We start from the raw sequence: 23,140 nt of genomic DNA, 5'->3' as shown, positions 1-23,140 counted from the left end.
AAATAAATAGAGGAAACATTCTAACTGAAGAACAAATATCATTATTTATATATTCCATAGACATTTTCTTACTGCTGAGGAAATTGCTCAAAACATAATGGAGGCTTTTGTCTAAATAAAAGCAATAAAAATTACCCATTACAGCTATATCCATATACATTTATGCCTCAAGCACTCAGGGTAGTTTCAGCAAAAATGACAATCTGACATCAATTCTAAGTAACACATTATGAAATCTTAAAAATTTGAAAATAAATTTTGTTCCCTTGTGTAAGACCACATACTGCCCAAGTGAAAGAATAGATGTAAAACTTTTATAAATAAGCATTGATCATCAATCCATAAATATATGCTTCATAATGTCTACTCTGGGGTATTTATGTTTCTTTTTGTGTCATTGCCAAAGGCATTCTTGCTTTGCATTTTCACTTTTGCAGGAAGCAGTGTTTGGCCTCTCTTTGTAAAGTGTCTCATTTTGTCTTCATTTGCAGTTTGGTGGCCACAAAGGAAACAAACAGTGCACGATCTCGAAGTGCTCCAATGTCACCTTCTGATTTTCTGGACAAACTAATGGGGAGGACATCGGGGTATGATGCAAGAATCAGACCCAACTTCAAAGGTAGCTCTTCTGCTTCTTACTTCCTCGGGAACAGTGCTCTGAAAGAAGATAAGTTTTACACTGATTCTACCTGACACCGCAAGACTTGTTTCCAGTGTTAAAAATGCTGTATTCATAAAAGTTGTGCCTGCAAAGGGAAAGTCCATTTTCATGTTTGAAGCTAATGTAATGTGCCCTCTGTGAACAAAGAGAACCATTTTTTCCTTAATAGTTATTTGTTGTTCAATTGGTTATGGTCTTCTGAGACAAGGCCTTGTTATGTACCCTTGACTAATCAAGTATTCTAGGCATTTAGCCAAAGCCAGCCAAAAATTTAGACAACTCTCTTGCCTTAGTTTCAGTAACATAGGATTACAGGTTTTCACCACCATGTCTGGGTTCTAAATTAAGCGATTGGTGTGTGTGTGTGTGTGTGTGTGTGTATGTGTGTGTGTGTGTACAAGAGACAGACACAGAGACACAGAGAGAGACAAAGAGAGACAGAGAAATTGAGAGAGTGCATTCATGTGTCTGTCTGTGTCTTTCTGTCTGACTGTCTATCTATCTATTTAATACCCATCCCCATCGGTTCTCACTGGAAAAAAGCTTAAGCTCCGGTAATCAAAGATTGAGTGCTCCATCCCCAACTATGGTTCTCAAGGCCAGGACTTTGCCTGTCGGTCCACAGTTGCTGTCCCACTGTAGCATACCTCTAGCCCCTTCCTTTTGTTTGTTTATTTGCATTTTTGCTTTCTCAGATAAAGTCCCATGTCTAAATAGAGAGGCTAGTCTTTAACTTCCTATTTCCCTGCCTCTCCTTCTGTAGGGATAGAATTACATGCTTGAGCCACAGTGCTTAGCTCTGTTCTATCATTTTAAATTCCCCTAGTAGGGCTTTGTACTGTGGGAAATTAATTATTCAATTACTGGAAATGTAGCTGAATATGTTAAAATGAATAAAAAAAATTAAAATGTTTTTCTACCTATGAAGTATTTTTCATAAGTTTCTTTAAAAGAAAGTAAAGATTAGTTTAACAGCATTGCTTCCTCTATTTCATATGGTGATAAATAAATTTATCTCTAAATGATCTCTATATAACTATACTATAAAATGAAAGATTAGAAAGCTTCCTGAATGCTCCAATCAATGTCATTTTGAATATTATTTACATAGTAAGGAAAGCATTTTCATAATAGGAATCTAATCTACTTTAATTCGGGGAGTAAAAAAAAAATAACGACTGGGTAGATGTTTTAGCAGTTAAAAGCACTGGCTGCTCTTCCAGAGAACCAGTGTTCAATTATCAGCACCTACAGAAACTCACAGATGTCCATTAAGCCAATGACAGAGGAGACAATGGTTTCTTTTCTTGGAGGGCACTACATTCATCTGGTGTTCAGACATAGGTTCAGGCAAATTCTCATTCACATAAAAAATTAAATTTAAGTGTCAAACAGACATTAAAATTATCAGATTACAAACAAAGTTAAATACAAATTTAAAACAATATTGTGCAACAAGAGACAGAGATGGGAATACATTTTATTGTGAATTTCTGAGTATGAATTTATCAAGTGAATTGCTTCAACATGAAATATGTTCCATCTTTTAAAATTTATATATTTATTCACTTTTCATCCCAATAGCACTCATCCTCTTCCCAGTTCCACCCTTACAAATCTCTCCCAGCATTACTGTCTTCCCTTCTCAGAGAAGGGGCCCCTTTAAAAGTAGATTTATCTTTGTAAACCAGTAACCCCCAGAGCTGTGTCTCTAGTTGCATATATAGCAGAGGATGGCCTAGTCGGTCATCAATGGGAGGAGAGGCCCTTGATATTGTGAAGATCATAAGCCCCAGTACAGGGGAAAGCCAGGGCCAGGAAGCAGGAGTGAGTGAGCAGGGTGGGGGAAGGGTATAGGAGGCTTTGGGGATAGCATTTGAAAAAAATAAAATATAAATAAAAAATAAAATAAAATAAAGTAGATTTATCTCCTGTGTTTTTTTTTAAAGCTTTCAACTATAATTTTTTTTAACCTAGTGGAGGGAAATGTGGAAGTGTAGCTGTGAGAATATCATACGGCTTATTGAGATAACATGTAGAAATGAACACAAGAAATTCTGACTCTTAAGATCAATCTTGCAACACTGAGAACTGGTATTGAATTTACAGTGAAACAAACACAGTTATGTCAGCAAAGCAGAACTCTACTCAGGAATTAGTGACTCCATATTCTGTATTTCAGAAGGATTACTTTATTTTCACTGAAAATCACAGAAACAAAATCTATTCTACTTTTAGATGTCTGTGTTTTCCTTGAAAACTTACAAACAGTCCAAAGACATATTTTAATAAAAATGCAGATGAATTATTAACCACACAATAGTATATCTGCTGCTTTTGCCAGGCCTTTAGACAGTTTAGTTCTGGTTTATTATTTCAGTGATTTATAAAGAAATATCAAATTATTTAAAAATGTGATAACTGCCTTTTATGTGAAGAGCATACATGGTAGATTCTTCTGTAAATAAGCTACATGCCAATAGCACTAGGCAGTTTTAAGCCAGTTACAGACATGGCTATGTTGACTTATTTGTTTATTTCTATACTCATGTTGAAGATGAGATTTGCTTCTTCTAGCATCATCAAAGAGGAGAGAGATTTTATTTTTTGAGGTTCATCAAAGTATCTCAAATTCCAAACATCTTTTTAAAATTAGATATGTGCAGCATCTTATTGATTAAAATATGATAAATTATAAAAATAATTTAATAATTAGTTTGTAGTTACTTTTCTTATTTTTCATTTGGATATAAATATAGTTGATATGTGTGTGTCTATACATATGCATACACACATATGTGTGTATGTATATATGATACATACATATACACATATGCATATATACACATATATGTATAAATATGATACGTATGTATTCATATATATGCATATACATGCATACACATATATGTATATCTTAACTAATGCTTAGGTTTCCATTAACGGGTCTATTACTATGCAGTTAAAGCTGGGCAAGAACTGACCAATACTATATAACCCAGACTAGTCTCAAACTCCAGGTAATAACCCCCACCTGCTTCAGCCTCCTAATTGCTGGGGTCACAAGTGTACAGTACCTGTGGCTGAAGTTTAGGTTTTATTTTGTATGTTTGTACATATCAGGAGGAAGACGTAAAGTAAATTCTTTTTTCTTTAAGTTTCAGGATGAGAATTAAATGGACATAGTTATTTAGCTCCAATTTGTCTGAAAACCTTTGGAGTAAAATTAATAGGCAGTTATTAGAGCAGTTTATGAATTAGAAAATATAGATTCTAAGAAGCACATAATTCCATCCTGCCTGTCCATTATTGGTCTCTTCTATTAACATAGTTAATTTATCATAGTCGATGGCCTAGAGCCCTTATTTTGCCCTAGAGCTGTTTTTTGCTGTTGAACAACTTTCACAGGCTATGAAACACAAAACAGCATGTTATAGTTGTACCATGTCTACATCATGCAGAATAGTTTCAGTGCCCCAAAAATTCTAGTCCCAATTTTTAAAATTACATAGGAAAAAATGTGTTTATTAATATTGCTTAGGTATCTATCCACCAAATTATTTATAAGAAGTAAAATGCAATTAAGATCAATTGAGTTGGTCTGCATGAGCATCATGCAGCTGCTTTTTCTCTTTCCTTTTCATTCCCTTTCATTGTTTTCATGTGTTTGGTTTGTGGGGAGTTTATTTGCTTGTTTGAGGGATATGTTTCGTGCTTTTCTATTCTGTCTCTTTAAAAGACAATTGGAAAGAAAATACTTTCCATGTTGGATCTTTGCTTGGTGTTGAATGGTGAGAGTTGAGTTTTGTCAAGTGTGTTTTGGATGTGAAGTGTTCCAGGTAGTCACCGGTGTTTGAGCACACATTCTTCAGATGGATGGATGTGAGGTTAACTTTCAAATCATAATATCTAGCTGGAGGAAGGTTTGCTTATATTGAACAAGCTTGACCTCAGCTCTCTGTTTCTCTATGGCAAAGTGAGGAAGCCGTACTTTTAAAGTTTCTGCCACCTGGACCAGGGTGGTCCCAGCCAAAATGCCTTCCTTGTCCTGTATCCCTAAAAGTTGTGAGCCAGATAAATCCTCCTTTCCTTACTTACATCATTTCTGTACTCTTCCACAGTGAAAATGAAAGTTTCTAATACACCAAGCTTGTCAACACCAGGAAAAGGGCTTTAGTTTTGAGGAATCCATGTCAACATAGTGTCCAAAGTTCCCTTAAGTCAACTAATAACAGCCCATGTTCCTTTCACAGGAAATGAAAAAGAAGGAAGTTTCTGTGGGTCTTTTTACTCCCCATTTTCACGTGCATTCACATAATAAATTGCTTTATGTCATCTGTCATCCATCTTTAACGGCCTTTAACATTTTATGCCATTAAACTCCTTATGAACTTCCTTCCATTTTGTTTGCTACATTAATTAATTCTCTTTTTTATTGGGCAATATCATCTTCTCTAGACAGAATGAAAACCTGCAAGTCTTTTTTATTGAATTAAAAATTTGGATCATCTGAAACTCAAAGCAATTTCATAGAATAACTGAATTACAAATAAAAGTTTAATCACTCTAAGAACACTGTATTTAATGAAAATATTGTAGCAGTCACTCTTGGAATTTACTTCTTCTCACTGTTACTAATCTTGATTCCTTATGTTGTCTCTCATGACATTTAAAGATGAAATCTTAACTATTCACCAATATTTATTTTATATTTGTTGTTCTATCACTCTGGCTCTAAAGTTCCCTTGTTTAAAAGATAGAAATAACATTATTTATTTCCATAGTACCATTGAGATTTCTACTTCCAATATTTCTCCCTATTACTACCTTTCTTCATATATTGCAAATCAATTAACACTATTAGCATCTCATCTGACAGCAGGAATGTGACTCCCATTACCTGCCAAGTAATTATTTATTTGATAAAATATAATGTAATTTTTGGTGCTGCAGTGTTTTCTTTGTTTCCCCACTCTGATTGCACTCTGAAATCCTCTTTACTTTTATCATCCTAAAAAAAAATCCATTCAAATTCCATCTCTACATGCTAGGGATCCATGATGACATATACCCGATCCTTTTCCAGGTCTTAAGTGCTTCACTACTTCTTTCATTACAATAACACATTCCTCACTTCATCTCTATCTAACATGCTGTGTCTTGCAGACATTGTTTAGAGAACTCCCTCTTTTCTGCAGTGCTTTATCAAAACTCCCAGCTGTCCTTAGAGAAACAGGTCCCAGAGAAACCTACCCGTCTTACAATGCCTATCTGGAAAAAGGTAGAACTGCATTTCTGTGAGGCAATAAAATAAATGGGGTTCTACTTTTATTTCATAAGTCAGAAATTATAAATCTTTATATATAGTCCGTAAGAAAATTTTGCTCATTAAATAACAAGACATACACTAAGTGACATATATGTGCTTTTAACTAAAATAAAAACACATCTCTAAGTTGGATTTTTTTTTTAATCTTCAATTACACTCTGTCTTTAAGAAGGGAAACCTTTGGTACACAAGTCTGTTAAAAATTCCTTAGAGTCATTCTTATGAACATTTGAGCTGTTTAATTGTTTGTTCTACATTGGCCTAATGAGCACTTTCTCCAGTGTGATTAAAAATAACATCATCACCAAGTCTCTGCACTACACTTTGATATTCTGCTTTCATTTCATCTCTAAACTTAAAAGCCATGTTCTATGTCTTTAAAGGACATTTAAAAGAAAAATTGCCGCTGAAAACATCTGCAACTACTGTCATTTGCTTTTCAGGCCAAGGATGTCGACTGTAATGAACAATTTAGAAGCACAGTTTGCCATATGGATGCTGTAGCAGTTATTTGCTCTGTTGCTAAACATAGGGTGTATTGGATAGATATAACAGCTTTTGCATTGGCACAGAGAGTAACAGATTGGCCAAGGACTGCTAAGCAGGTGCTGTCTGTGATAGCAAGTAGATTTACAATCTTCTCAGTGCTTCATACTCCATAAAAGTTTTCAATAGATATAGCAATGCTTTAGATAAAAAGGGATGTTCCAAAATTGCTGGCTTATCTTAGCTGGACCAGCCTTCTGGGTAGAACACAGTTTCTTTAAAACATGATGGTTCTGTATGCATCTTATTCTTTGAATCTGTCTCCATGCACACTGTCCACAGTCAGGTCCATTCTGTATGACATTCATATTATTGAAAAAAAATTCTTCTACATCCAATCCTCCAAAACTTTTATCCATCAGTAAAATTAGGGAATTCACAACAGGGAAAGGATACCTCCTTGTTGTAGTTATTGATGGTTGCTGTACTAAAACACCAAGAACTAAAACAAATTGTAAAGGAAAGAACTCATTGGCATACAAGCCACATTCCAAAATAAAGTGAAGCAAAGGTAGGAATATGGATACAGGAACAGGAGCAGAAACTGTGCAGGAATGATGCTTACTGGCTTGCTCAGTTCGTTGATTTTATATAACACAGGGTAGCCAGAGGTGACAACATCTAAAATTGGCCCTCAATATCAGTCATTATTCAAGAAATTGTCCCACAGGCTTACCATGGCAGGTCTGATAGATGCACTTTCTCAATTGATGTTTCCTCTTCCAAGGTACCTCTAAAGGTACCGCTTGTGTCAAAATGAAAAACTTTAATCAGGACACACTTACAGTCACATGATCAAGAGCCTGTAAAGATCTCAAAATTATCATGAAGTACAAACTTTGATATCATGTGAGACTCCATGATCTAAAACATTGACCTCTATCACCAAATTGATGCTTATTGTAATATTTCAAAATGTCATACAGATCAATCTTATTTACATATGAGCATGTCTTTTGAATGAGTATATGCTGTACTTTTGAAAAATTCAATTAGGGTTTGATTTTTTTTTCTTCTGCAGGAAGATTGCACAAACCAGTAAAATTCCCAGCTGAATATCAAACCAGAGTAGAAAGTTAAGATCTGCAACCTCTGGGAGTTACTTTATTTTCAGATTAAATTTTTAAAAACATATTTCGTTTATTTATATTCGAGGTACTGCCCCTTCCTTCCCCCCACTCACAGTTTCTCTTCCCATTCCTTCTCTGAGACAGTGCCACCCCACCCCCAGAGTTCAATTTAAAACTTAAAACAAGATCAACTGTTTACTTCTACAAAGAGCTTTTTGCCTCCTGTTGGAGACATATTACAGTGGCAGGGGATGCCATTGGTAGAACTATAACTGGCTACATTTCCTTTTATCTTTATTATTCTGTAGAACCTTGTTAGTTTCCTTGTGAAATTCTTTGTCCCTTATATTCAAACATGTGCTCAACATGGAATGGAATTATCATATCTTATGGAAAAAAATACATTTCTGTGGTTTCTCTTCCTAATATGGTATGTAACAAAACCCTTTTTGAAGCTTGGTGGAATAAATATCGACCCTGAAGCATTTTTTCTCAAGAAAATTCATTAGAAAAGATATTACTAAATTTTTTTCTCTGCTAATATTCATTCTTTTGTGGATTTAAATCATATGTAAAAAATGGTATTAGAAACAATTAGGGGGCCCCTATGGGAAAGTAAGAGGAAGGATTGAAGGAACTGAAGTGGATAGCAAGTCCATAGGAAGACCAACAGTAGCAACTACCTGGATCCCTGAGAGCTTCCAGAGACTGAGCCACCAAACAAAAGAACATACAGGGGCTGATCTGAGGTCCCTGGCACTTACATAAGAGAGAACTGACTGGTCTGACCTCAGTGGGAAGGATACACCTCATTCTGTAGAGACTTGATGCCCTAGGATGGGGTAATATTAAGGGGGAACCCTCTCAGAGGTGAAGCGGAGGGGAGATGGAAAAGAACTCTTTGAAGATGGACTGGGAGGTAGCAACATTTTTGTTATAATTAACTCATTAATTAAATTAATTAATTAATTTAAAAGGGAAACAATTAGAGAATACTCTAGCTTTTACACAATGCACAGTGCAAATCAAAGTCTTACAACAACGGCTCTTTCTGATAAAGTCAAGACAGGCAAGTCATCGCTCTGTGTTTTATTTATCTCAGTTTTAACACGTGTCTGAGGCTGTTAGTTGTTAGTTCTGTTAGAGCTTCCTGGGCAGTCTTCCCCAACATGCAGGCATTTCCATCTGCACTTATTTTAAAGTGAACACAAACAATACTAGTGAATTAATGGTTTTCCTTTCTTTAAAGGAAAATTGAGAAAGTCTAATTTAATTAATCTGAAAGTAAAGACTCTTGGGACTTGTAGAGTTGTAATTGGCAAGAGAAAAGAGTAGTGTTTGACTGTTAAGTAGAATCATGAGCTAATAGCCTAAGAATATGAAGCGTTTCACCCTGGGTGTATTTTCAGAATCTACTACTTTAGACTTACATGGACTGAGGGGGGAAAAAAAAACAAGCATACCTCTACCACTTAAATGTGGCTTCACACTTAACTTTTCATGAATGGAAAGAAATGGTAGAACAAATTCTGTTATTTCTTACCACCAAAATCTTAGAGTATTCATTCACCTCAAGTTACCTAAATAAGATAATTTTTATAATTCTGATTTTTTTCTCTTTTTACTTTCATTTTTAATATTAAAATGTAATTAAGATATTTCCACATATCTCTTCCTGCAATTCTTCAACTTTATATTATCTTCATCCATTAGTTGTTATTACATTTATGTATGCATGTAAGTATACATATATTCTAGATATAACTTGTTTAATCATATAATATTAGTTATATGTATGTTTTCATGGCTGATGTTTAGCACTGGGCAACAATTTATTGTGTTCTAACTTGGGTATGACTACTTCTCCCAGTCCCAGCTTTACACAATCACTTATAGTCCTTTGTGTAGCATTGAGGTCTATCCATTTTGGGGGTTTCATTGGTGTGCCCTTATTCAGATCATGTTTGGTATCATGTTGGTGAGACCTTATGGGTTTAGCTTATCATATTACTAGGAAACAGAGTTGCACAACAAACTCCTCTGGCTTTTACAATCTTTTTATCTCCTCATCTGCATGATTCCTTAGCCTTAGGTAGGAGAGTTTTATAGATGTATCCTATCTGACTGGGCTCCAAAAATCAACATTTTAATCAATTTGGCTTTTATAAGTAAGTTTTTTAATGGTATGGGCATATGTTTTTTTTTTTTATACTCACACAGAAAATAAAGATTAAATCTTTTTCTTATCTATCCACCCATATCCCAAATATAATATTTTTTTAAAAAATCTTAATATCTGTACATAGTTAGAATTTCTTATTTATGTCATCTTCACTTTCTAACATTTTATAGCAATGTAAATATTCAAGAATGACTTTAATTCATCCATAAATATAAATATGGTATTACCATTGCTAGCTGACGCAACTTTAGAAAGGAAAATAGGTCATTTACAAAGATCACAAATTACTATTTTGTAATTTTCTACACTCATGCTGAAAAATAGAGGAATTATATCAAAACTTAGATTCAAAATATTATTTTTAGCTAACTTTTTCTAAGAGAACCTAAGCTGCATAGTAAGTATGAAAGTAATGTAAAAAATACATCTGTAGGTAAGGAAGCTTAAAAGATTTATAGCCTCATGTATCATTTCTAAAAAACTAACAAAAGACATCTACAATTAAAGTGAAGAAATGACCTTAGAGAAAAGAAATAGGCACCATGAAAGAGCATCTCACAAAAGAAGCTCATGGGAACACTTTCCAGTGCACTGTTGGGGTTTGCAGAATCTAAACAGGTTGGTTATTCTGCTCCAGAGAAAAATGTTCTAGATTGAGGGTCCAAGGAAAATCAAACTACTAGGGTATCTCTGAGTTGAACACTTGCATAGGTAATTTAGGTAATTCAGACCTTGCAGTCAATTAATGGTGAACTTGAGGAAAGCTATATGGAATACATAATACAATCATCAATCTCAGAAAATGGTTCTCTAAGAAATGATTTGAGATTATAAGTATTATATGGCTTAGTTTGTTTTCCATACTATGGATAAAAGTGTTTTCTCTCTGTTCTTTTATTGGATATTTTATTTATTTACATTTCACTTGTTATTTCTGTTCCCGGTTTCCCCCCTGGAAACCCCTATCCCACCCCACCTCTTCTATGAGGATGCTCCCCGACCCTCCCACCCTCTCCTGCATCCCTGACCTGGCATCCCCCAACACTGGGGCATCAAGCCTTCACAGGACCAAGGGCCTCTCCTGCCATTGATGCGAGACAAGGCCATCCTCTACTACATATGAGGCTGGAGCCATGGGTCGCTCCATGTGTACTCCTTGGTTGGTGGTTTAGACCTTGTGAGCTCTGGGAGGTCTAGTTGGTTGATGTTGTCAATCTTCCTATGGGGTTGCTTTTCCTTTGAACATTGCTCTTCTGTAAGTACAGGTTTATTTCCTTATGCCATTCATGAACCCTTATATTCTATCCTCTGGTCAACTGGTGAAGATAATGCCACATTCATTTATTACTTGCAGATAAATTAATAATACACCTGGAGAATATTTAATTGCTATAATAGTGTTAAAAAGTAAACAAGTCATAAAATGAAATTTTAACTCTGTATAGGTAATAGAATATTTAAAAATACATTTGTGTTTGGGGGATGGACAGATATATAAAGAAAAGATTCAAACCTTATTTTCTGTATAAACATCAGAATGTATAGCTACATACTTAAGAATCCTATTTAGGTAACTTAGGATAAAGAATCTCTCTCCCTTTGTTGTTATGTTGGTGTGTGACTGTGTGTGTGTGCATGTGGTATGCATGTGAGTGTGCTGGTGTGCATTACATGTGCCCAAACATTGACAACAGAAGAGGGTGCTATCTTATTGCCTTGAGACAAGGTCTTTCACTGGACTGAAAGTTTGCTGTTTAGGCTAGGATGACTAGGCATGGTTACAGATGTGGTTACAGGCACACACACGCACACCTAGATCTTTGTCCTTTAACTTATTTATTTATGCACTTTACATTTTGATCCTGATCACAGCTCCACTCCTCCCATCTCACCTTCTTCATGGGCCCCTCCTCCTACTCCTTCGCCTTTTCCTCTGAGTCAGGGGGAGGTCTCCCCTGGGTACCAACCCACTCTAGCACATCAATTTACTACAGGACTAGGAGCATCCTCTCCCATGGAGGCCAGACAGGCAGCCCAGTTAGGGGAACAGAATCCATATTCACAAAACAGAGTCAGAAACAACTCCTACTCTACTTGTTGGGGGATCTACATGAAGACTAAGCTACACACATGCTACATATGTGTGGGTGCCTAAGTCAGCCAGTGTATGCTCTTTTGTTGGTAATTCAGTCTCAGGAAACTCCTAAGGGTCCAGGTGGTTGACTCTGTTGGTCTTAATATGGATTTTCTATCCCCTCTGGGTCCTTCAATCATTCTCCCAAGTCTTCCACTAGACTCCCTATACTTGATATCTTAATGTTACAAATGGTAGAATATTGCACAGTCCTGGATGCTATAACCAGGCCTTATATATTTAGTGAAGTGAATAAATAGACCCAATAAAAATAAAATTCTCTAAAGTTATGATAAATGAAAAATCATGTGAGTGGAAGGCAGTTAAGGAATGGTTGAGAGGGGATCCTCCCCTTTCAATAGAACACTGGCAGGATTGTCAAACTTATCTTTCAGAATCCTAAAATAAACCACAAGCTTGTAACAGTCTGGGAGGTATTTATTGAAGAAAAGCTGACAGAATTCTTTAACGTCAAAAGGCATTCAAATGCTGTTTAACGTCCAGCTTTATAATAACCTGAAACGCAGCATCATTCCAGCAGTGTCCAAGATAAAAGACTACACTGGAGCTCTTTAGATAGTGCACCCAGAGATAACTGCCCCTGTTTGGCCTGTTTGGAAGCTACAAAACAAAAGTGACTCAATAATTTACTTGCCTAAGAACACATTTGGGCCGAGTCCTAATTTCCTGGACATTTGTTGAAAACAATCAGAAACTGATTTTGCCATCTATTGTTCCAAACTTCAAGTTAGTTTGTACAATATAGTAAATAGATCTGAGCTTTGAAAAGCTCTCTTGTGTTCTGAGAATTGTGGAGATTATATAGGAGTGGAGGGTTATGAGCATACCCAACAGAGCTGAAACACAGACAGTTCTGGCTGAGTGTGTGTCCTGTACTAAGAAGAAAAGAAAGTTAAGGGAGCTAGTCATATCTTCCAAAAACATAAAAACTCCTTGACTAAGTAGATAATTACAGGATCAGGGAATTTAGGAAACTGCTGTCCAACCATTCTGACCTGAAAGCTCACAGAACAGATTGCATTGACTGGAAATCACTATAACTTACTGATCAACAAGGAATAAAACTAAAACTAAATAATAATAAAAGTAAATAAAAATGAAAAGTTTGGATGGGAGGTAAATGTGTACATGGGGCTGTAGGAGTATCAACGTATGTTGTCTGGCTACATGACACCATAGTTATTTGATATTTCTAGTATTTAACATTAGAAATTTTAGGGGACATGCAGAGACAGGAAAATATCAGCCCCATGAAAAGAACAGTAGGATGTCTCTGGAGTAGCTCATAGACTATATTTATTAGACAGTCACAAAACCGTTCCAAATTCCAGATTAAAGGAACTGAACTCTATCATGTACATTCCTTCTTGCTTTACAGACCCTGACTGAGATCAAGCAGAATTAGTTCTATTTGGTCTTTGTAAGATATAAAAACATACTTTTACATACATTCAATTACATGCATTTTCTATCCTCATCAGAATAAATGATTGCCTGCTAGGCATTGTCACTGTTCAAAAGACATAACCAACCTTGAGATTTTGCATGCAGACTTCCAGATGGCATTGCACATCTACAAACAAAATAAAGAATATCTCAATGAACAGCACAGGATTACTTGAAAATATTTTACATGAGCATCTATCAGCCTTTATGATATACTTCTTTTTTTTTCAGGTCCTCCAGTTAATGTCACATGCAACATTTTCATAAACAGCTTTGGCTCCATTGCAGAGACCACTATGGTAAGACCATCCACTCCACATCAAGTTTCAAACTGGATTAATTTGCAATTACATTAGTGAGAATTTATAGCATAATTTGATAGAATGAAATTAGTGTAATGAATAAATTGCTATCAACTGTAGATAATGATATCTATCTAGAAATATCTACCTAATTGAAAAATTTAAAAAAAAACATTAAAAATAAGATTGGACCTTCATAACTCAACCCTATACTATTAAACTCCTAACTAAAATTAAAACTCTACCAGATTATTTATTTCCAGTACACATCAATAGCCACAGTATGTATACAAGTAAATACCTTGATATTTAATTACTCTGTATGTTTACAGTCTATATATACCAACATTTTTGTATCCTACTAAATTCACCATTCAAGTGAATAAAGCATGTTCCCAAATAATAATAAAGTTTTATAGTAAACACTGATCTTAGAGGTACAGGACTCTCACCCCAACTACTCAGAGTCTGAGGCAAGAATATCGCAGGTTCAAATGCTGCATGAATTACAGCATGACTTACAGGATGACCTAGGAAATTTAATGAGACACTGTCAAAATGAAAAAATACATAAAGGAAAAAACAATGAGCTGGTGAGATGCTGCTTCATGTCAGTGCTAACCCTGGCACTGAAGACTTAGGCACAGACCTCAGTACCAAAATCAAAACTTACCCACAACTAAAACAACTTATAAAACAATAATTATTGTACAGCTTCATTTAACACTCCCATCTAAGAAAACCATTGAAAGTTGTTAATAAGGCCCTAGAATAGAAAGCTGATCATTATCGATCAGCTTTGTTTTGTATTATTTGATTTTTACATAAATTATTGTTTTATATTCTTGTTTGATCTATAACATTAACTGAGAAATTTGGCTGATATAAAAGGTGATAATATGTCATTGAACTACTGAGCAACTGGAAAATTATCAAATAGCCAACATTTAAAATAAGTTTTATGATTCCTTCATTACCTACTTATACTGCATTCTTAAGCTTAGCAAGAATAAATTTACATTAATATCACAAATAGACTTAAATAAACTATCATATAAAATACTTGAAAATTAATATTTTCAAATGTATTATCAGAAAATTCTAATCATTTACACATTTCAGACTCAACATCATAATGAAATTTCTTATGAAATATATCTGACAATTAGTAACTTGTAATCTGTGAATTATTTCCTCTCAGTTGTTTAGATTTTATACACAAAGGAAATGAATTCATCTCCACAGAAGGAGCACGTTAGTTACCATTTACCTCAAATAGATGCAATATTTTTTTAAGCAAAATCTCCATGGTCCCCTCAAATGCAATGTGGTTACAAGAAAAGCATTATTGAAAAATAATGTGATTCAAACTTCAGTGCATGATAAAGATTTGTAGTCATCTTAACACAGCATATAAAAATATATGTATTGATACAACACAGAAAATAAAATGATTTCTTATAGGAGCACAATGTGATTCTGTCAAGAGTCTATCTATAAAATTTGCAAGACAAGGGGCCTCTCTTCCCAATTATGGCCAACTAGGCCATCTTCTGCTACATATGCAGCTAGAGACACAAGCTCTAGGGGTAGTGGTTAGTTCATATTGTTGTTCCACCTATAGGGTTGCAAACCCCTTCAGCTCCATGGGTACTTTCTCTAGCTCCTCCATTGGGGGTCCTGTTTTCCATCCAATAGCTGACTGTGAGCATCCACTTCTGAACGCCAGGGCCAAGAAGTGGGAGTGGATGGGTAGGGAGCAGGGCGGGGGTAAGGTATAGGGAAATTTTGGGATAGCATTTGAAATGTAAATAAAGAAAATATTTAATAAAAAAACTGAAAAAAAGAGTGTATCTATAAAGTAGCTGCAGCTGTTTCAGGCTAGCATACTCTAGACTCACTAGATATATAGCACAAACTCAGTTCCTGTATGTGTGTATTCTTTGTCTAAATAATCAAACAAAAACTACAATTAGCTTTTTTCTGTGTACTTCTTGAGTTATATTTATATTCTCTGGCAACTATCTACTTTTCATTCCTTCTATGTTTGGATGGCAATCCTCAATTCTTGGCAATACATTTTCTTCTTATTTCTCCTATGAAAGATTACTTCTAGAAAATGCCTCTCACAACAATAGTTGTAAAATTTAATGAAGGAAGGCCACAGGAAATGGATAAAATAGAGGAACTCTGATTGACAGGTTCCTAGAGATTTCTGTTCCTTACAAAGTGATTCTTCAATCCACTACTAACCGACTCTTCATAGCTCCAATGTGACTGTGCTGACTAAATTTGCTAGTATTCTGCATACTGTTTGCAAATTATAGTAAACATATAGACATGGCAAACATGACTCAGTTTTATGTCCTTCTTACAGCATAGCAAACATTTCCATTCCTATATATTCTTCTGTAAATGTTATGCCCCTCACTTTTTTGACATTGATGAGCAAGCATAAGTAGAGATTAATAAAGACCCCAGAGATTGTGTTCATTAATTATTTTCCATTAGTGTCTTTCTTCTTCCTTCTATATTATTAAATATGGTATGCCATTATTTTCAGTCAAATGCTGATTAGATGTTTCCAAAGCTTCATATTATCAGCTACTATATCTGAAATATTGTGTTCTTCTCTAAAGGAATAAAGAAAAGTGAAACTTGCTAGTATATTTTGATGAGAAGCATCATAAATTATTTTGCTTCAGGTTAATTAATTTGTTGAATTTTATTTATGATGTTCACCCTCCTTTCTCTGCAACTAAAGTTCATTCTGTTTTGTGGGTGTATTTGCTAAACAAATTTTGTGTAATAATATGTTAAAATGTTAATATTTATTATTTTATTTATTTATTTGATTACTTACTTATTTTATTACCTCTGTGTGTAGATTTTCCCACACACATGCACAATCATACCAGAACACACATGGGCAGGCAAGAGAACAACTTGTGGTTGTTGCTTTTTATCTTTCCACTCTGTGACTTGTTAGGAGTAAATTTTGGTTTTCAGAGTTAGTAGTAAGGGCTTTTACTCACCAAGCCATCTTTCCATTCCCATATTTTTAAATATATTCACATTATTCCAATTGTGTTGTATATATAATCTGACTCATCTAGGATTATCCACTCAAAGTTATAGTTATGACTATATAAATCAAATCACTATACTTAATTATCCACCAATTTTATTTTCTTTCTTCAGATTTATGTTTTTGGGGATTACCAAAACTTACATAAAAATTATGTTATTTAATTTTCTGTGTGTGTGTGTGTGTTTGAAAGTATTTAAATATTTGATTATAAATATGTGACAAAATATACATACATATTTATACATGTGTTTCCAAAATAACAATCCTGTACTACTGTGAAAGTGTTCATGGTTTTGAAACAGAGCAAGTTAGGTATACAGGGGAGTTTGGATAGAGGAAAGGAAAGGGAAAAATCATGTGCAAATCCTGTTATAGTCACAGGATTTGGAGACAATTTTAGCCCAATTGTCATCAAAGAGACTTCATTTAGCAATAGATGGAAACAGAGGTAGAGATGCATAGCCAAAGAGAGGAAGGATTTTAGGAGCCAGAGGGGTCAAGAACACCACAAGTCTCAATTAACCTGGCCTCATAGGGGCTCAGAGAGAATGGACAATCAAGGAGTCTGCATGACTCTGACCTTTGCCCTCTGCAGATATGTTGTGTTTGTATAACTTGATCTACTTATGAAAGTCCTGTGTGGATGCTCACAACCAACCATTGGACCCCAATAGAGGAGTTAGAGAATGGACTGGAGAAATGAAGGGGTTTACAACTTCATATGAAGAACTACTGTGTCAACCAACCAGACCCCTCAAGAGCTCTCATGGACTAAAGAACCAAGAAGTACACATGGAGAGACACATGGCTCCAGCTACATATGTAGCAAATGATGGCCTTGTTGGGCATCAATGGGAAGAGAGGCCATTGGTCTTGTGAAGTATCAATTCCCCAGGGTAGGGAAATGGGAGGGCAGTGAGGTGGGAATGGGAGTGGATGGGGGAGCACCCTCATAAAAGCAGGGGTAGGGGGGGATAGGATAGGTGGTGTGTAGAGGAGAAAACAAGAAAGAGGATAACATTTGAAATGTAAAGTAATAAAATATCCAATAAAAAATTAGTATGATAACTAAAAAAACAAAAAAACAAGTGCTGTCTCTTCTTTGTCTGCTTTTGGGGACCCATTTTTACTCATACTGGGTTTACTCATACTTAAGATGTTTGGGTGGCCTCCTACCTCAACTGGTGGCCATGTTATCTACTGGAGGTTGTCTCTTCCGGTTCCATCTCCCCACTGTTGTGATTTTTTGGCTAATACCATTCCCATTGTGTTCTAATAGAATCTCACATCCAAGGTCTCTGGGACTTTCTAATGTTTTCTCCTGCCTCTCACCTCATAATAATCCATATTTTGATTCATTCTCCTGGACCTCTGGGCTTTTCTCCTGTATCACCATCCCCATAACCCTTATCCAGCCCCCTGTTTTTTCCCTTCCCCTCCCTCTATCACCAAAGTTCCTTCCTCTGTCTGCCTCCCATGATTATCTTGTTCATAAATACATTGTAAGCCTCCCTGTTCTTAAAAAATTGAATTTTCAATCTATTTTGTGCACAAAACTGTTAGCCTGCATGTATATATGTGTACCATGTGTGTTCCTGGTGCTGGTGGAGGTCAGAAGAATGCATTGAGCCACTTGAAACTAGAGTTTTGATGGTTGTGAGCCAACATGTGGGCCATAGGATACTGATTCAGGGTCTGCTGCATGACCAACCATTGCTCTTAACTACTGAGCCATTTCTCTGGGTCCTTTGCTGAATATTGTCATTCAAAATAGCATATGACATTTAATGAATTCTTATATATAGTTAATATTAAATTACTTTCACATTGCTTTTAATTTTTCTTTTTTGCTATTTTTGTAAATATTTTTTATTTTAGAAATTAAAATATGATTATATCTTTTCCCCCTTTCCTTTCCTCCTTCCAACCATATTCAACCATACAACACTCTCTTACAAATCCACAACCTCTTTTTTTTTTTTAAAGCTAATGGGTAGCCAAGCCCTGAGAATCTCTGCATTTGAACATGAGTTCTATTCACAACCTCTTTTTTAAGTGCTGTTTCATTTCTTTCCCCTAAATTTATAAATGCAACTATCTCAGTCAGTATAATTTTCTTTGTTATGTATTAGATAACCAGATGGAAGCATCTTCCCTGGAACTATTGCTTAGTTGCCTTACTTCTTCATCTATCATGGGGCCTCATGAGATTTCCCCTTCCATGTAAGCATCTATTGGTCTCATCCTTGTAAGGTATCATTTAAGCAGCTGTGTTGTTGAGACTTCATGGAAATAGCTTCTCTGACATTTCTAGGAGATGCAATTTCACAGTAATTTCATGTTTTTCTAGGTCTTGCATTTTCCCTACACAAACACTTCATTTCTTAAAAATATACACTAAAAATACATTTTAGTTACCCATTTATAACTAATACAGTAGAATGACTATTTTCAACTTGATCTAATATGCTTTAATTTTAGCAAAAATCACACAAAAATATTTATAGAAATTTGGTCTGTCATCAGATAACCTGTGTCTCCATTAGGCTAAAAGGTTCTGCAATTTCTTCCTATAGTATAAACATGTAGGGATTATAGCATATTATATTCTATATGTTGATACATAATGATTTATATATTTTCATATCTTGCTCATTAAACTAAAATAGAATTATTTTCACAGTCTTGAAAGACTAATTACTTAGTATACTTTCTGATTAAAGCCAAATACACTGATTCAAATAAACAATAAAAACAATAAAAATTAAATATTCAACCCACTCACTTGGTTATTTATAATTTCTCAGTTACTTTCCCTTTTTCAGTTACTCCTAATAATGTTTCTAGGTTGCCATGTATTTTAAGTTTATTCTTAAGTATTTATATACATTTATTAAAAATTAAAATCTTTAATACCCCTTTTTACTTTAAAGTAGTTAATAACTACTAAGCATTTGTAAAAATTACTTGTGTGTGTATGTGCATATATATTAAAGCTAACTTAAGATCTCATCTCATTCTACTTAGAATTATTATCATAAGAAACTATAAAACATTAAATCCTAGTGAGGATGTGAGGGAAATGGACTCCTTATACTCAGTTTAGGGAATGTAAATTAGTCCAGGTACTGAAGAAATCAGTAGATAATTGCACTAAAGCTAGGACACTGTATCACCAAGTTCTGTGTATTTACCAGAAGGATCCCAGGTAAACATGACACACAGACATAAACAAATCAGTGATCACTGCAGCACTACATACAAACACCAAGCTACAGAATGACCTGAGAAATCCATCCATACATGTATAATAAAAATATATCTGTATGGAGCATAATTAGACTATAAGGAAAACCTGAAATTATCTTCTTTCCTCGAAAATAGATATACTTTGAGATTATTGTATTAAGGACAGTAAACCATACTCAGAAAGATAAGCAATGTATATAATCTGTTTATTTGAAGATTCTTATTTTTTATAAATATCACATTTTACACATGTATTCAAGCACATATATGAGAAATCCCCAAGGGAATTAGATGAATCAACATAACCTGTAGGAGAAAAGTAGGAGAGGATTAGAGTGGTTGAAGTCTATGACATACTTGCATGAAGATATCTATAAAAACCATGACTATGTAAAGTATCTGTGGAATTAATATTTCATAAATTGTAGATTCCTCTTAAAAGTACGTTAAATGTTACTTTCCCATAAACTATTTTTTAATTAAAAAATTGTACTTACTTAGAAGCCTTCAGAATGTCAACCAAACAGCCACATTTGGGGGTGGGGCAACTACAGAGTGGTAGTCAGTTAACAAAACAACAATTATCATCGTAGGAGCTGCATCAGAGACAACTGAAGATGAAAAAAATAAATAAATAAAACCCACAAAGAAAACCAAAAGAAAATCATAAAACGAAAAACAAACTACTATCCCCATATATAAGGAATTTGTGCTGTGCACCAACAAGAACCTGCTTTTAATTTCCATGTTAATTTACAACCCCCAGACTGTGCAGGGCAAGGTTAGTGGCTACTGAAAATACCACCAGGACAGGTCTATCTAAAGACACATTCAGTAGTGTGTTAACAATACAAAAAAGACACTGTATAGTTTAAAAACAAATCTTATACAGCTTTACATTTCATTTTTTTCTTTAAAAGGAGTGAGTTGTGTACAGGGTAGGTTAAATGCTTTATAGATAAGAAAAAACTGCACTAGAACCAACTTACTCATCATTATCTTCTTTTTCATCTCTGTCTTCCTCTTCTTCCTCCTCTTCCTCATCCTCTTCATCCTCCTCCTCATCTTTCTTTTCCATCTTTTTCTTGCTCTTTTTAGTCTTGACCACCCCCTTTTTCACTGCATCAGGTTTTCCTTTAGCTCTGTAGGCAGCACTATCCTTCTTGTAATTCTCCTTCAGCTTGGCAGCCTTCTTCTCATAGCTTGTCATCCGCTGCAGTGTTGTTCCACATCTCTCCTAGTTTCTTTGCAAAGTTCACCAATGGATAAGCCGGGATGCTCGCCTTTGATTTTAGGGGCGGTACTCAGAACAGAACAAGAAGAAGGCCAAAGGAGGCCTCTTGGGTGCATTGGGGTCCTTGATCTTCTTTTTTTTTGATCCCCCCCTTTTTTTTGGGGGGGAGATGTAGGTTTTTAATTCTCTTTCATAATGAGCCTTGTCGACCTTTGCCATATCTTCAAATTTCCCCTTTTCTTAGCAGACATGGTCTTCCACCTCTCTGAGCATTTCTTGGAGAACTCTGAGAAGTTGACAGAAGCATCCAGGTGCTCTTCTTGTGTTCCTCCCGGCAGGTTTGCACAAAGAATGCATATGAAGACATTTTGTCTCTCAGCTTCTTAGGATCTCCTTTGCCCATGTTTAGTTGATTTTCCTCCGTGCGGCACAGAGTTGCCCAGTGCCCATCTGGCTCTCGCTTGTCCCGGTGTTGTCTCTGTGGAGCTCAATGTACTGCCTCCCATAAACTATTCTTATCAGACTCAGGATCCTTTATTTGTTTATTAAGTTTCTTTTCAAAATTATATTATTGTACACATATGTGTCTGCGAGTGCATGTGTGCATGCGTGGATGTGTGTTTGTGTGTATGCGTGTGTGTTTCTGAACACCATTACAGTTATGTGAAGGTCATAGAACTGCTCACTACAGTAGGTTTTCAGTTTTCTCTTTTACCCTGTGCAACTAGAGATCAAAGTGAGTTCCTTATGGTTGAACAAACCCCTTTACCTGGTGAACCATTGTCCCAAGTCTGTTTGTTAAGGTTTTGTTATTGTTGTTGTTTTGTTTTGGTTGCAATTGATACTATGCTTTATCCAGTGATATCCCAGGCTTGAGTAAAACGATTGAATGACATTTCCATTATTTTGGCAATAACATAGGCTTCACTCATTGATTTCCAAAGAGCAACTCATAATTGAATTCTGGGCATAACCCTCCCTTTATCATTAACGTATTCTATTTCCTCACATACTTAGAAAACTTAATTCAATGCCAATATGACACATTTCCAAACTAGTTAGAAATGTTTGTTCTTCCAATAATTTTTAGGATACTTACTGTAAATCTTATTTCCCCATATTATTTGCTATAGGCTGTCCCAACAGTTTTACCTGTCCAAAAGCATTTAACAATGAGTTCTGTTTCTTGACCCCATGTAGGCTTGTTTAGACTTTCCTATTGCCCCGTTGAGCCATAGCTTTCTTCTTCAAGGAATATGCCTACTCATAATATCTTTGTAAATGTCTTCTCTATATTTCTCTTGTGGGTGCCTTGGTGTTTGGGGTCTTTCTCATAATTGGTTTAAATAAGCATTGTCTGTAATGGTTATGCTAGAAATTTTTGCTGCTATCTAAACTTATGATTTTATCATTTTTATCTCTTTATTTCTATTGTGAACAGACATTTACCTCATGTGTGCCAGGTCCTTGTGGAGGTCAGAGAGAGCATCAGAAACCTTGGAACAGGAGTTTTAGTTAGCTGTGGGCCACTTAATGGGTTCTGGGAATCTAACCTGGCTCCTCTCTAAGCTCAACCCATGCTCTTAACCACTGAGCAGTCTCTCTAGTCACTAATATCTATCTTTGAAGAAGAATCTTGCAAATTTTTGTGTCATTGTTTCAAAAAAAATTACTGTACTGTATCCTCCATACCTAAAACTTTCAATGATATTATCTCTTCATATTCTTGTCTTTTCATTCCCTTGTTTCCTGCATTTAAGAATTGGCATTGATGAATAAATTTCTGAAAATTTGTAATTTTTTTATCTAATCTACTTGGGTTGCTTTATCTCTTTGTTCCAAGTGCAAAGTTATGAAGTAGAAGTCAATGGAATC

At 35.2% G+C, this 23,140-nt stretch overlaps 1 protein-coding gene across 2 annotated transcripts in view; it reads left to right on the top strand.

The window, feature by feature from the left end:
• Nucleotides 1-23,140, top strand: part of Glra3 (glycine receptor alpha 3) — a 173,231-nt gene that overhangs the window by 48,743 nt on the left and 101,348 nt on the right. Inside the window, exons 2-3 of one of the 2 annotated variants that reach the window (XM_021169808.3) lie at nucleotides 492-619; nucleotides 13,621-13,688. In XM_021169808.3, coding sequence (XP_021025467.1) covers nucleotides 492-619; nucleotides 13,621-13,688 — 196 coding nt within the window. Of the gene's footprint in view, nucleotides 1-491; nucleotides 620-13,620; nucleotides 13,689-23,140 lie in introns of those variants that run through there. The other variant, XM_029480242.2, reaches the window with a different exon arrangement.

The sequence above is a fragment of the Mus caroli genome, unplaced genomic scaffold (assembly GCF_978045245.1).
Source record: "Mus caroli unplaced genomic scaffold, Mus_caroli_1 scaffold_10, whole genome shotgun sequence".
NCBI lineage: Eukaryota > Metazoa > Chordata > Mammalia > Rodentia > Muridae > Mus > Mus caroli.
This window is presented reverse-complemented; position numbering and strand designations above follow the sequence as displayed.